At 44.6% G+C, this 12,197-nt stretch overlaps 2 protein-coding genes across 6 annotated transcripts in view; one reads left to right on the top strand and one right to left on the bottom strand.

Annotated features, from left to right (window-relative positions):
- The window catches only part of LOC125546126 (cysteine-rich receptor-like protein kinase 10), a 107,952-nt gene that overhangs the window by 7,116 nt on the left and 88,639 nt on the right, over window positions 1-12,197 (top strand). The gene's annotated exons all lie outside the window — the stretch shown is intronic.
- On the bottom strand, window positions 6-5,326 carry LOC125546124 (cysteine-rich receptor-like protein kinase 10). 5 transcript variants are annotated; one of them, XM_087514176.1, is made up of 11 exons: window positions 5,100-5,326; window positions 4,944-5,023; window positions 4,605-4,706; window positions 4,342-4,484; window positions 3,313-4,248; window positions 1,987-2,091; window positions 1,689-1,870; window positions 1,075-1,285; window positions 759-996; window positions 488-638; window positions 6-405 (listed from the first exon to the last, which is right to left on the bottom strand). In XM_087514176.1, the coding sequence occupies exons 5-11, from the start codon at window positions 4,214-4,216 to the stop codon at window positions 100-102; spliced, it is 2,097 nt and encodes a 698-aa protein (XP_087370302.1). In that variant the 5' UTR covers window positions 4,217-4,248; window positions 4,342-4,484; window positions 4,605-4,706; window positions 4,944-5,023; window positions 5,100-5,326; the 3' UTR covers window positions 6-99. The 5 variants fall into 5 exon arrangements, with proteins under 5 accessions (XP_087370302.1, XP_087370301.1, XP_087370305.1 ...); XM_087514175.1 differs by having other exon boundaries at window positions 4,342-4,706; XM_087514179.1 differs by having other exon boundaries at window positions 6-387; window positions 4,342-4,706; window positions 5,100-5,325.

Here is a 12,197-nt window from a genome sequence, read left to right as displayed (position 1 = left end):
ACATGTAGGGATGAAATTAAGTGTCTTCAGCAGATAATGTAGCGATAACATCTAGAGTTCGGTGTGGATTAGTGTACAACTCAGATACGAAGTTATCAACTATCTTCCATTTGGCTCTTCGGTGATGGTTACATCATTATTACTGCATGGAACAACCTTAGATACTCTTACATTGACGTATGCAGGAGAATTAGGCTCTGGAATAATAACACTCTCGCTGTTTAACATTGCAACAACATCTGACATGGTGGGTCGATCATCCGCACTCTCTTGTACGCACATCAGTGCAATGTTAATATACCTTCTAGCCTCTGTTGTATGGACCTCCGTAACAATTGATACATCTAGAAGCTCAAGCCATCTTCCTCCTTCCCAGAGATACCATGACTGCAAGAAGCAAATAAACTATTTTCATCACATACATGATAAAAGAAACATCAGTCTAGAAAACAATACACTCGTATGCGAGAGTTTAGAAAATGCACACATATCCAAGAAGGTTAAGAAAGTCTTCGCATTGATGGAAACGAGAATTCCTTTTTCCACTAAGGATCTCAAGAAACAACACACCAAAGCTGAACACGTCGGATTTGATTGAGTAAATGCCTTCAGATGCATACTCCGGAGACATATAACCACTGAAATGAGTTAGAAGCACAAGACAATATTATATCTAAAATTACAATGTGGTACATTACCTAAAAATGGTATTGTAGGCACTATATATGTTGTAATTTGTAAAACAAAGGTATGCTTACTATGTTCCCACTACCCTCTTTGTGCTTCCCTGAGTGTCATTGGAGCTGAAAATTTTCGCCAGGCCAAAATCAGAAATTTTAGGATTCATGTCCTGGTCCAAGAGAATGTTGCTGGCCTTGAGATCTCTGTGTATGATGCGCAATCGAGAGTGCTTGTGAAGATATAGAAGACCTTGGGCTATCCCTTCGATTATGACACGTCTTTTTTCCCAATCAACCAGAGTTGTTCTGTTTTCATCTACGCATTAGAAAGTGCATTTTAGAGTATGAATGAATCACAGTCCAAAAATACGAATAAAAACTACAATGTGCGTACCAAATATAAAAAAGTCCAAGCTCTTATTTGGCAAATACTCATACACCAATAGTTTTTCCTCTCCCTGAATGCAACATCCTAAGAGCTTTACCAGATTATTGTGTTGTAGTTTTGCAATAAGTTCAACTTCATTCTTGAATTCTGTGAAACCCTGTCCTGAATGTGAGGCAAGCCTTTTAACAGCAATCTCCATTCCATCTGGTAATTGGCCCTGCAAGTATGTACAACAATAAACTGAGGCATTTTATGGTAATGACAGAAAGAGGATTAGTGGCCATCCATGTGAGGATATAGAGCATCACATATCCAATACACGTTCTTAACATTCTGTTTCACTGCATTACTTCTGTTTCCTTCTGAGATTTAGTCCCCCGTCGAAATAGCACAAAATTATATAAACAAGTTTATCAGGATTTCCTATTTTTTTGTTTCAGTATATATATATATATATATATATATATATATATATATATATATATATATATATATATTCGGCATGCACACATGAATGTATTGGTTAGTGACCAGCCAACTCTTAGCTTTAAGCTGATCATGATTTAATATATATTTTGGAATGAACATATGCTCGAATCTTTTCAAGGCAATGCATTTACCTTGTAGACAGGGCCAAAACCACCTTGCCCAAGTAGATTTTCTTTGGAAAAGTTGTGTGTAGCTTGTAATATCTCAGGAAAGTCAAAGAGTGTGAACTCTGAACTCCTCTCCTCCAATCTCCAAACCAGTGCATATTCTTCCGGCCTATTTGTGGCAGCTTGATTGTTTATGTTTACCTTTCCTAAATTCAGAGAAATATCCAGTGTTAATTTGGGTCTCAAACCAGGCAAACTACATCAATAGGTGGTAGTTTTTTTAGAGGAACGTTCTGGTGAATAAATCGTCATGTCAACAAACCTTTTCTTCTCTTCCATACAATGAAACAGATAAAGCACATAAGTATTGACAGTAGTGTAGCCACCACAACAATAATCCACAGCGCCCTCTTGCGTGATTTGCGTCCTAAAAAAGTATAATTCATGTACAATTGTCATATGTAAATAAAAACAAATTCATTTAGTGATGGAGGCAATGAAAAATAAGCTACACCAATTAAACATGGGTCTGTGCTATTTGACAAGGAAACTTCACCTATTTCATTGACATTTGAACCGTTCTAACATCTTTCCCCTTTTCTTTTTGATTGAACTTCCTTTTCTTTTTCATTAACTTAACTTAGTTCTTCGACTTATTTCTTTTTATCTATCTGTTCCTAGGCTCAGGTCTACTAGTCAAAGAGCATCTCCAACAGCAGACCAAAAAAATGACCCCAAGACCTAAAAACTGCAATTTTGGGTTTGCTGGCCCAAAAATGGTTCCAACAGCAGAGCTCAGACTGCCAGGGGAACAAATTGTTTTTGGTAGCCACCTAAATTTTCCTACCCAAGACTAATATCTGGGTCCTTCCTACCATCCTACCAAATAAACCCGAAAGCATGCCGCCAAGCTCAACCGTCGCTTGGTGACGAACTTTCGTCGCCGCCACCGCGAACCTGCAATCCCCGACAAGTTCGCGCCAATGCCGGTCGGTCCGACCCAATTTTAGCCGTCCCACCGCTCCTGGCGTCAAGTCCACACCGCCGGATTCGTCCCTGCTGCCCGTCCCAAGCTCCCCACCGTCACTCCGAGCTCCCACCGCCGTCCCCAAGCACAGTGCCGCCACCACCCCTGCCTTCCTACCAAGCCCCATGGAAAAGTGTCGCCGCTCCGACGTCGCCATCCCGAGCTCCATCGCCACCCCGAACTCCGGGCGCTGAGCTCGATTCTGGTCTTTGGCGCCTCCGGATCCGCCTCGCGGCCCCACGGTGTCTGATCTTTATGTTTCATTTGCTTTTGAAAATTTGGGTATCCAGTTTTAGATATGTTGTAAAAACAGGAAAAAAATCGGCTACCTAAATCTTCTCTCTTCTCACAAAAAATGGATTTGGGGGGTCAAAATATTGGCTTGACGTTGGAGATGCTCTAAAAGTGCTAGTACCACATATTTATAAAAAGCTAATTTTCATACTAATGAAAATATTCAAGTACAGTTTTCCTTGTAAGTGGAGATTGCCACTATGTAGAATACAATTCTTAATTATTTCCAAGCTTCCTTCTTGTAAGTGGAGTATATCACTATAAGTCACTTCCGAGTAGAAGTTCCTTTTTCTGTTTATGTGAAGCCGTTGTGTGAATTTTACATACCTTTATGTTCTTGGCCGGTCACTTTTCCCTCCGGGGGTGGCGCTGCATCTGGTGGCTGCGATTGTGGGTACACGGTAGCTGGTGTCGTAGTGTTGTTGATCGTCGGAACATGCGGGGCCAAGTTGATAATGCGCAGCGTAGGGTCCCCTTGGAAGAATGGGTACATCTCGTACCTCATGTAACACCGTGTCCCCAGAACTCGGCCACCTTGCTTACCACCCAGGTACTCGAGCGTAATATTCAAGATATCCTGGAAACATGACTCGCAGTCGTGGGGAATCAGATCGGGCATGCACTGCATAAGACAGTACAACGTCGGGGAGGAACCAACATCTAAGCGCGACGTACTGAACCTCCTCAAGCTATTCGCGGCCAATTGAGCCGTGCTGTTGATAAGCGTGAACAATAATCGCTGGGTGATGTCGGCGTTTGTCGTGAAGTTCTTAGTGTTCACGATCATGAGTGGATCATTGACGGTGGTGGCGGCGAGAAAATTCTTGTTGGAGAACTTGAGCATGCAGGGATCGTAGTACACGGCGGCATTCTTTTTGTACGGGCAGAGCTGCCGGAGGTCCTGAAACGCGGTGGTTACACAGCTCTCGCAGGCGGAGGCGTTAGAGTCCCCGCGGCAGAGCGTGAGGGCGTAGACAACGTCCGGAACATTGCCCATGATGCCGGTTGCAAAGAGGGTGGTGCTGGACGCTGCTTTCTTCGGGAGGGTTGAAGAGAGGAGACCGAGGTTGGCTTCATAGGTGCTATTAGATTTATAGTCGTCGCTCTTGCTGCAGGATGACCATTGAGCAGCGGCGAGAGGCACGAGGAGCAGGAGGAGAGGGAGGAGAGGGAGGATAACCATGGCCATCCATGGGTGACAAGGCAGATGCACGGATGGTTGGAACTTCATCGCCAGGGAACTTCTAGGAGAAACTGAGGACTCTAAAAAAAATGAGACAACAAAATTATTTTAGAACGAGAACATAATCAACTAACCAAAAACAATGTAGAGAACGAGAAAACGCGGGGACATACCTTGAAGCTCCAGCTCCACAAGTTCTACTTAAGTCTGGATGATGGCCGTGTACCTCAAGAGATGCAGAGGCCAGGGGTATTCCTTCTTTTCAAAAAGGAAAAAAACTGAAGTCTGGATCATCAACAAGTGATGACACACCAACCTAAAAAACAGAGGGAAAATGTCCATCTTGTCACACCTGCAAAGACAGCACATGGTGGCCATATCCCGTGGTTTCTCTTTCTTAATGCTATTGCTGGCAAAAATTCACAGAATTTGAAACCTGTGGAGCTAGAAGAATATGCTCTTTTGTCTGCGGCATCGGGCCATCAAGATCACCACCAACCACTTGAGCAGCTCTAGTGATCAGGTTCTAAATATCACGCTGCAAAATTGTCGTGTAAGCATCAGAGAAGTGTGTGCTCGCCAATTAATAAGAGATCTAAGTGCTCTAAATTTCAAAGTTCAGATGTCATACGTAGCCATTCAGACATCAGGGATTAAGCTGGAAGTTTAGGAAGTCTACTCCAAGTCAAAACACGCTTGGATAGGTACCCGAAAATTCTCAACTCAATAAAGAATCTAGCCCCGCAAAAGAAAATTTTTAAGGGCTTACGCTTACCACTGGATTATGGACTGGGACAGTAGATAGTTCGTTGAGGCTTATGGATTATGGATCGGGGCTTATTCGACCACAGAGCTCTGCATTGCAAGAGAAGCTGTCTTAAACCATGAGAAAAAAGGGGAGGAAAAGAAAGTGACTTCCTACAGAGCTTACCTCTGGAAGTGCAAGGACGATGGCATCGCCGGAACGTGACCTCCGCCCTCCTCCCCGGCACTTCGCCGCCGGCGCTCGCAAATGTATCCTCTGCTCCAGGGGGCGCAGCCAGGAGATAAATCGTGAGCCTGGGAATGGAGGGAGGAGCAACTCGATTCAGTGGAGGATGTCGGTGGCAGTGGAGGACGAGGAGGGCAATGATTGGTTTACTGCGAGTCTCTCTCCCAGTGCCGACCAGCTAGCTCAGTAGGCTCACATGTGCGGTGCGGGTTCTCTTTCGTGTCAGCCTTGGCCGCGTCTACCCTATCAATAGCCGCCGCAGCAGTGTAGTAGTACTCAGACCACATGGCTAAAAATGATTTTGGACCTGTTTGGTTCCTAGCCATATCTTGCCACACTTTGTCTTTGTTTTCTGGCACATGCAAACTCCGTCTCGATTCTCTCAACATAGCTGATCCAAGCCCAAATAAAATCATCTGGTACTACTTTTAGGGGCTGTTTGGATTATGATTATCTTTATTATATATTGCCATTTTATTTTTGCCACACTTGTCTTACTTGAGTTGCTTAAATTGTTAGTCACATTTTGGCTTGCCTAAGAAAATCTTGCCACACTTTTCGACGGGTCAAATTTGCCCATTGTGGTTGTAAATGCCCTAAAGGCATTGAACTTTGAAATTCAATCAAATGATTTCAGGCTGGCTTTGCCCGTCATAGTACATTAAATAGTTAAAACTCAGCCAATATTATGGAGATCAAACAAAAGGGCTTTGTTGGCAGCGCTACGCGTCGTCCAGCTGAACTCGCATCGGAACGACCGCCTCCAGAGCTGTTGGACCCCGCATGCAATAGCCGTTTTGATTTGAGCGGCGTTAGTTGCGGTTTAGGGTTTGCAGCATAAGTCATGTTGCGCTTGGTTTACAACATGATCCATGTTGAACCCTCTTTGCAAACACCTGACAGGTTTGAACGGGTTTGCAAAATGAGTCATGCTGTGCTTAGAGGTTTGCAACATGACCCATGTTGAGATTGCTTTCCAAACACCTGCAACATTTGGGCAGTTTTGCAACATGAGCCATGTCGTGCTCGAGGTATGCAACATGACCCATGTTGTGCTCGCTTGTTGCAACAGTGATGGTGTTAGCGCAGGTCCTTTCTGTAACTGGCATCCGCTTCCATTCTTTGTAGTAGCGAGGCGCGTCGATGAGCGGCAACAGAACACCTAGCAAGCGCATGCGCCACAGCCTGGCTAGAAGTAACGTAGCAACATCACGACGACTAGGCAACAACATCACGGCGAGCGGCCATGCATTAGCACGGCACTCTCCTTTGGATCAGGCCCGCAACTGACTGGCAGTGATGGTTGTTGCGTGTGGGTAATTCATTGCATGGCGACAACAAGGAAAAAACATGGCGATATGAGAGAGATGAACGAGGGAGAGAAAGATAGGGAGAGTAGAGGAAGGGCATAAGATGCATCGAGGCGATTCTAGAGAAAGAAAGGGAGATTAGAGAAAGGCTTGTAACTTGCCCTCTCCCTCTAGAATGTTTGAGTAGTTGTATTAGTTCTTGAGGATTTGGATGAATCGTTGCATGATTAGCACTTGATTGAATAAGTGATCCGATCATTCTCGATATATCTGTTATGTTGATTGTCTCATGGTGTTGAGCGTTATCTCCTTGTGGACTAGAGGTAATTAATATTGGTGTGACGAGTGGTTGAGGAGTAGGTATAGTGACACGGCCTTACTCCCTTCGTCCACGATCATCGCAAGAGGGATTAGTGGAGAACCCTAGAACTTAATGTCGTGTCCACGGGGGGAACCCTTAATCATTGTTGTGGTAACCAGAGTGTGGGCACGCGGTGATAGCACGAGTGTACTCAATAACCGGACTGGGGATGCGTACTTTATTGGCTCCGCCCACGCGAGATCATATCAAGTGGATTAGTGATACCAATGTAGAGCCACGTTTTTGCATGTGTTGTTAGTGTCATACTCGTGGTGATGACTCCGGATCCCTCGAGAACGTTTACTACTCAGACACTTTTGCTATAGTTTAGTCTCTTCAATTTTCTGTCTTTTATTTTTCCATTTGTAGTTTAGTTAAAACCTCCTTTTTATTTATCTTCCTAGCAACTGACCAAAGGAGAGTGTCTTCAAACTCCGGTTTGGGCGCGTATGTAGAAATGATAATGTAGTTGTGAAATTTGTGATGCCTTCCTATTCGCTCCATGTGGGTTCCACACTTTCCTTATCGCAAAAGTGCTACAACAGCCCTGTGCACTTGTAGAACATCATCAGTCCCGTCTAAATTTTGAACACGGATGTGTGACCACGCTGCAAAAATACGGGTCAAGCACACACCAGTTTGTTCATGTACCGGCCGACGGCACTCGTGTATATACGTCCAGCCTCTCCAACACTTGCGCAAAGTATGCAATGTACATTGAGAGGCAACGCCCTGCTGGCCAGGGTGGTGGTATGTTGTCACATACGCAGGAACGGAGTAATGTATCAAGAGGCAACAGAAGGTTGCAGGGGTCGGGTACGCAGCAATGGAGAACCTGGAACGTGGCACTATACATCGAGAGGCCATAGCTTCCGGATGGGGTATCGTGCTATGACTGAAATGGCTTTTGGTGCATCAAGAGGCAGCCGACTACGGCCACAATGGGTCCTATTCACCGAGAGACAACGACTTTGGGGTGGGGGTAACGCGCTATGGCCGCAACGGGATTCTGTGTTGGATTATGGATGGGTTTAGGCCCATATAAGACACTAATCCCTGTTTAATCTTGAGGTTCATGTATGAGATGGCAGGTGATGGGAAATTTAGTCCCACCTTGCTAGTTGAGTATAGTTGAGACCCTTTTATAAGGGCTGCTCTACTACTTGCCATTGAGAGCTTGGGAAGAGGAGTGGTACACGCGCGCTCCTCCTCCGCCGCCCGCCTCGTCACGATGCGCGCGCGCCGCGGGTTGCGGAAATGAGCCTCGGAATGAGCCCAGGCCCATCTACCTGACGGCCTATATAAGAAGGCACTGGCCAGTGGAGTGAACCCTAACTCAGTTCACTCACTCCCTCTCGTACAACCCTAGAGAGCGGACGACGCCGGGGCTGCTGCTGCCGCCGCCGCGTTGGCCTGGCCAACCGGAGGGTATGATCTGTTCATCCCTCGTTTACTCGTACTTATGCTAGCCGCTATGAGATGCATACCTTTTATGCCATGCTTACTGTTTACTCGTAGATAAGTCTAATCGGAAAAGTGCTAATATTTCCAACAATCCAAAAACCTTATTTTAGGCATTTTTCGATTCAAGGCTTTGCTGCTACTCTGAAACCAGAAGAGTTTACCGGGACGCATTTTAAGCATTGGCAGACTAGGACCACCTTGTGGCTCACAGCGATGAACGTGTTCTGGGTTGGTGGTGTGTCCCTCACAGAAACGATTGCTCCTGAACAGGAGAAGGCGTTTAGGGAGGCAACCACAATCTTTCTGGGAGCAGTTCTGAGTGTGATTGGAGACAAGTTGGTTGACGCCTATATTCATATGGGCGTTGCCAAAAACTTGTGGGATGCGCTCGAAGTCAAATTCGGCGCAACTGATGCTGGTAGTGAGCTGTATGCCATGGAGCAATTCCATGATTACAGGATGGTTGATAACCGTTCTGTATTGGACCAGGCTCATGAGATACAGTGCATTGCTAAGGAGCTGGAGCTCCTGAAGTGTGAGTTACCGAACAAGTTTGTCGCGGATTGCATTATTGCAAAACTCCCTCCTAGTTGGAGGAACTTTGCTACTTCTCTCAAGCACTTGAGACATGAATTCTCTGTTGAGGATGTCATTGGTCATCTCAGTGTTGAGCAGAACTCGAGAGCAAAGGACTCGCACGTGAAAGGGGCAGAGGATTCTTCTAGCGCCAATGTAGTGCAGAAGAACTTCCACAAGTTCAAGGGAAGGAACTCTGTCCAGCAGAATACTACCTTTAAGAAGAAGGGTAAAAAGAAAGACAAAAAGAGAGATGACTGCTTTACTTGTGGTTCAGATGAACATTGGGCGAACAAGTGCCCAAACAAGTATAAAAAGCCAGCACAGGACTCCAAGTCTGTGAATGTCACTCTGAGCAACAATGATGCGGCATCTGGGTATGGTAATTTGTTTACCATACTTTCAGTCTATCAGTCCACCGGTTGGTGGATTGACACTGGGGCCAATATTCATGTGTGTGCTGATGTGTCTTTGTTTTCTTCCTACCAGGTCGCACGAGATTGTTCCGTCTTGATGGGGAATGGCTCGCATGCTTCTGTTCATGGTGTTGGCACGGTAGATCTGAAGTTTACTTCGGGAAAGATCGTGCAACTGAAGAACGTGCAGCATGTCCCCGCCATGAAGAAGAATCTTGTTAGTGGCTCCCTTCTATGTAAAGAAGGGTTTAAGTTAGTATTTGAGTCTAACAAAGTAGTCGTATCTCGGTATGGACTATTTATTGGAAAAGGATATGATTGTGGTGGTTTGTTCCGCCTTTCCCTGGAGGATTTCTGTAATAAAGTCGTGAACCGACACTACTAGGGAAAACCTTATACACAGAATATTACCAGCAGCGCTCTTCAAAATACGACGCTAATGCTATTTAGCAACAACACGTGCCGGAAAAACGCGCTGCTGAAAGAAAAATAGCAGTAGTGTGTCATCTCTAAACCGCGCTACTGCTCTAATTGCCATGACCTCGCCGTCCAGCTAGTTATAGCAGTAGCGCCTTACACCGTACCGCGCTACCGCTATTCTCCTTACCTGTAGCGCTTTTTCATACCCGCGCTACTACTAACCCTACCTTATCACCACGCGGCCGACCCTCTCTCTCACTCACTCTCCCTCTTAGTCACTCTCGCCCGCGCCGATAACCATTATCGTTCGTCGTCGTCGCCGCCGCCGTCCGTCCGCCACCGAGGTACTCCCTCCTTCCGTCCCTCCTCCTCCCACCGCACCCTCCACCCTCCTCCTCCCACCGCGCCCTCCTCCCTCTGCCTGCGGCCTCCCCCTCCTCCCTCCTCCGCCGGCAGCCCTCCTCCCACCGCCCCTCCCTCCTCCTCCTCCGGCCGGCCCCTCCCCCTCCTCCTCCGGCCGCCCCTCCCCCTCCTCTCTCCTCCCTCCCTCCCTTGTCTCTGTTTTTGCAAATCGTAGGTAACTAGTTTATTTAGCAAGTGATTAATATAACTAGCTTATTTATATTAAGTGCTTAATGGACCTATTTTATTTAGTAAGTGCTTAATAGAACTAGTTTATTTAGTAAGTAGTTAATAAAACTAGTTTAATTAGTGTTAGGATTATATATAAGATATTTTCAGATTTTTTTTTCATATTTTGAACCATTGAAATGCAATGACCATCGATAAGTGGCCTATGTTTTGCCGGAGTGTTGATTAATTTCCGTTCCAGCAAATTTCAGGCGCTCGATGTGTCCTTTTTTAGCAAAGGTCATGCCGGATTTTTTGGGTTTTGCTGTCGAGTTATAATCTCTGAATTTTGAACACAGGAGATGTCTGATGACGATGGGATCCCGGAGTGCGGGTACTGCTATGATGGCCGGGGTGTGTGCGACAGGTTTCCTCACCTGCAAAATGATAGGTTTTTCACCGTGAAGATGGAAGAGACCTTCGATGTTTGTACGGTATGCAACGACAAGCATTTCATCATAATTAATATCATCACTTGTGCTTCTTTTGTTCAACCTGTAATTTATGGATTTTTTCAATTCGATTAGTACATCCTGTGCCATGCTAGACCATATGTATTGGAGAAGCTTGGTTTTGGTTTAGATGACTTTGAGAATGTGGAGACGAGGAGGGCTCACTTAAGAACTAAACATGGTTACGAGTTTCTGGTTAAGTTCTACAATGCGGTCGATCGCTCCCATTTCGGTTGCTCTAATTGGGAAGCTCTCTGCAAGGCATATGGATTTGAGGAGGGAATGCAAATAAGATTTTATATTCGTCCCGAAGATTATGATGATGATGATAATATCGACATCTGGGTGGATGTGGATATGCCTCCAGTTTTGCCTAGATGTGAGTTTGTCAAACTATATTTGTTAAGTTCAATAATTTATGTTGTTAATTTAAAAATATTTGGTGTTCGTTCATACTAAACTTATTTATTTATAATTTTCAGCTTATTTCTTATCTTCAAGAAATACTCGGAAGGTAGTAGACAACACACTACAGCTATGACTCCAAGCTTAATTGTGAGGAGAAAGGTTATCTTGTCTCATTCATAGAAGATGTTGAGGCCTTCAAAACTAGTCACTCTATCAGCCAAAATTATACTAGATACGTGCCACTAGTCCATACATTGCTTGATGATAACTTCATTGCTAAAAACTTGGTAAGATTTTGTTAATGATGGTAACTTCATTGCATACATTATTCTTAAGTAAACCATTGCTACCTATATATGTTACCATTTCGTTTTTGAACAGAGGCTCCCAAAGCAGGTTGTGCCTGACATGCTATTTACCGAAGGTGATATGCATATGGTTAGCTTACGACCAACTCCTTCGGAGGCTTACCATACTGCATACTCGATTTCTTCAAACGATGGAAGGCTCAAAATCAAAGAATGGAGCAAAGTGATGAATGCGCACACACAAATAATTGGAGACAAAATGAATGTGCGCAAGCCACAAGTTGGAGATAGGTTTATGTCCATTATTCATTATGGTGAAGGACCGGTTTATCTGTTTTATGGTATTTTAGCTAGGAGAGAGGAGTAGGTCCTAAGTATTAAGAACAATTAGTTAGTGTTGAGTATATATGACTACAATGTCTTAGACTTGATGGTGATGCTGAGTAGGAGTAGTGACTATGAGTACTATGATGATGATGAGGACGAGTAGTTGTTATTATAACTAGTGATGAAGTTGTTATATGATGTCCCATCATGGACGAAAATGATGATTATGAGGAGTTATATGACAATGATATATTACGATGATAAGTTGTTAATGATATTACGATGATGATGAGAAGTTATTATGTCATTGGGTGAAAGAACCGCCGATTAGTTTCAAATGGATGGATCCAAAGTGACCATTGGTTA

This window comes from Triticum urartu, chromosome 3A, assembly GCF_056163025.1.
Source record: "Triticum urartu cultivar PI428250 chromosome 3A, HENAU_Tu73, whole genome shotgun sequence".
Lineage (NCBI taxonomy): Eukaryota > Viridiplantae > Streptophyta > Magnoliopsida > Poales > Poaceae > Triticum > Triticum urartu.
This window is presented reverse-complemented; position numbering and strand designations above follow the sequence as displayed.

Excerpts from the sequence above, each read along its gene's own strand:
- LOC125546124 (XM_087514175.1), bottom strand. The coding sequence starts at position 4,216 with ATGAAGTTCCAACCATCCGTGCATCTGCCTTGTCACCCATGGATGGCC. Across the intron at positions 2,092-3,312 it reads GACCGGCCAAGAACATAAAG|GACGCAAATCACGCAAGAGG; the intron begins GTATGTAAAATT and ends ATACTTTTTTAG. Across the intron at positions 1,286-1,688 it reads GTTTTGGCCCTGTCTACAAG|GGCCAATTACCAGATGGAAT; the intron begins GTAAATGCATTG and ends ACATACTTGCAG.